We start from the raw sequence: 2539 nt of genomic DNA on the forward strand, positions 1-2539 counted from the left end.
TCCTCCTCCTCCTCCTCCTCCTCCTCCTCCTCCCCCGACCTTCCCTTGCTCCTCCTCCTCCTCCTCCCCCGACCTTCCCTTGCTCCTCCTTGCTCCCCCACCCCCTGAGCGATGCTGCCTTCACAAATACTCCACGTCCCCCCCATATCTCTCAGCCATCCCCCTCTCTTCCCTGCCCATATATCTCTCTCACTCTCTTCCCCCTACCCCCAGCCTCCAGTCGCCACCACCCCCCACATCTCTCCCTGTAAATATCTCCCTCTTTTCTCCTGCAGAGCAACCCCTTGTTCTGTCGATACACCCTCCTCACTCTCTCTCTCTCTCTCCCATCCCCTTCCAGGTATGTCCTCGGCTACGAGGCCATGAAGCGCATGCAGAATGCCAACATTCTGATTTCGGGCATGCGCGGCCTGGGCCTGGAGATCGCCAAGAATGTCATTCTGGGTGGCGTGAAGACGGTCACAATCCATGACCAGGGCGTGGCCGAATGGGTAGACCTGTCCTCGCAGGTAAGTGTGACTTCGGTCCCTGAGGGAGCCCCCTGTTCTCGGTACTCTCAGGAACGGGCGGCGCCAGGGAGGCCTCTGATGCCAGCTTGGTCACTCTGCGAGGCTTGGCATTCCCCGTTTTAACGGGGCTGACCCCACACCCCTGCTGCTATTTTAGAAAATGACAGGGATCCCTGCTTCGGAATCTGGACAGCTGTCGGTGATCTACAAGGGGAACCCTGGAGACCAGTGTCCCCCTCGGCTAGATTAAGCCCGGCCTTTCAGCGCAGGCCTTATGGGATGTCTGGGGGGTGGTTCTGGTCGTCTCCACTCGCTAGCGACCTCGGCAGTGCCCCCCCCACCCCGGTCGACGATACTGCAGGGGGGCAGCAAAGCGCGGTTCCCTTTTAACAGCGTTTCCCAATTGGACAGCCCAGTGCAAGCTCCATCAGGACCACCAGGTGCCAGTTTGGGCCCTGCTCCACCATTCAGTGCCAGGGCGTGGCACTCCTCGTGCCCTCCCACACCCTTGCCGCCCCGACAGATCAACTATCCATCAGTCTCTGCCTCAAATTTACACAAGCACTCTGCCCCCCTGCCCCCACCGCTCTCTGGCAAGGAGCTCCAAAGAAACTCGACTCACAGAAGAAATTCCTCCTCCTCCTCCCCCTCCTAAATTATCCTCAGATGATGCCGTCTGGTCCTAGACTTTCCACCAGCGCTGACCCTGTCAAGCCGCTTAAATGTTCCCATCAGATTCACCCCCCCCTCATCCTCAACTCCCATGATTAGAGTCCCAGTCCGTTTAGCCGTTGCTCGTAAGACAGTCCCTTGATACTCGGGATCATCCGAGCGAACTTTCTCTGAGCTGTTACCGGTTAGTTGGTACTTAAGGGGCTCCGAACTGCTGGCGGAATTCCAGATGTGGTCTCACCAGCACCTTGGACAGTTACAGTGAGACTTCCCTGCTGTCACGCTGCGACCCTTTTGGAATAAAGGGCTGACATTTCATTAGGGCCCTTCCTGATGTCCTGCTGTACCAGTCCTTTGTGTCTGTCCCCAACTCTTTCCCCCCCCGCCACCTTAAACGTATCAAGATGGTTCACCTCGACCTCCTGCTAAAGGGAGCGAATTCTCCCCATCTCTGGGGCCCGGGGAAGACATTTCTCCTGAAATCCCCGATTGCATTTATTAAGACTGTGTCTTCCCCCTGCCCCATCTCGATAATTTCCAATGGAGGTGTTAAAAGCAAAACCATTACCCCGCCACACCCAACCTTCCCCTGTTTTTTTTCCGCTGCGTTTGATGTACAGCGTGAATGATTTTCAATCTGATGCGTGCCCTCCGCTCCGGCGCTGCTAGGGCTTTATCAGCATTTCTGCTCCCTGACTGGCCGTGCCTGCTCGAGGTGGCTTTGCTCCGTCTGGGTTCGGGCGGGCCAAGAGATGTGGCAGACGGGATGCAGGGTGTGAGCAGCGAGAAGGCGAGGCGGTGCGTTTATTTAAGAGAGCGCGGACGGTGAGCGGCAAGTAGCGAGGAAGGAACCTGATAGCCAAATCGTAAAGGCTCGCCGCACCCCGTTGATCAGACTGCGTTCGTTTCTGGTCTCCTCTGTCGAAGCAGGATGCGCAGGAGCTAACGTTTCCCCCCCTCTCTCCCCATTGTGCCCGCCCTCAGTTTTACCTCCGCGAGGAAGATCTCTGCAAGAACCGAGCTGAGGTATCGCAGCCCAGGCTCGCTGAGCTGAACACCTACGTTCCAGTCACCGCTTACACCGGGGAGCTGACGGAGGAGTACGTGCAGCAGTTCCAGGTACGTCGACCCCCGCCCCAGGCTTGGGACGATGGGTTAGATTTGTTTTTTTTTATTTTAGAGGTGGGGATCAATGCGGTTGGGATCCCTCCGCTGACTGAGCTGCCCATGATAGCCCTGTGAGGTGTGACGTTCCTCGTATGCTGGCTCCTGTCTCTTCTACCCACCCCTGCCACAGCCGCGTCAGCGCGAGCGAGGACCCTCCTCACATCCGGTCGTGACTGCAACTCTACCCCCCC

At 57.7% G+C, this 2539-nt stretch overlaps 1 protein-coding gene across 1 annotated transcript in view; it reads left to right on the top strand.

The window, feature by feature from the left end:
• LOC109926383 (ubiquitin-like modifier-activating enzyme 1) overlaps positions 1–2539 on the top strand; it is an 11680-nt gene that overhangs the window by 1071 nt on the left and 8070 nt on the right. Inside the window, exons 2-3 of the mRNA XM_048619936.1 lie at positions 276–509; positions 2166–2300. Coding sequence (XP_048475893.1) covers positions 276–509; positions 2166–2300 — 369 coding nt within the window. The remainder of the gene's footprint in view (positions 1–275; positions 510–2165; positions 2301–2539) is intronic.

This window comes from Rhincodon typus, chromosome 44, assembly GCF_021869965.1.
Source record: "Rhincodon typus isolate 14 chromosome 44, sRhiTyp1.1, whole genome shotgun sequence".
Lineage (NCBI taxonomy): Eukaryota > Metazoa > Chordata > Chondrichthyes > Orectolobiformes > Rhincodontidae > Rhincodon > Rhincodon typus.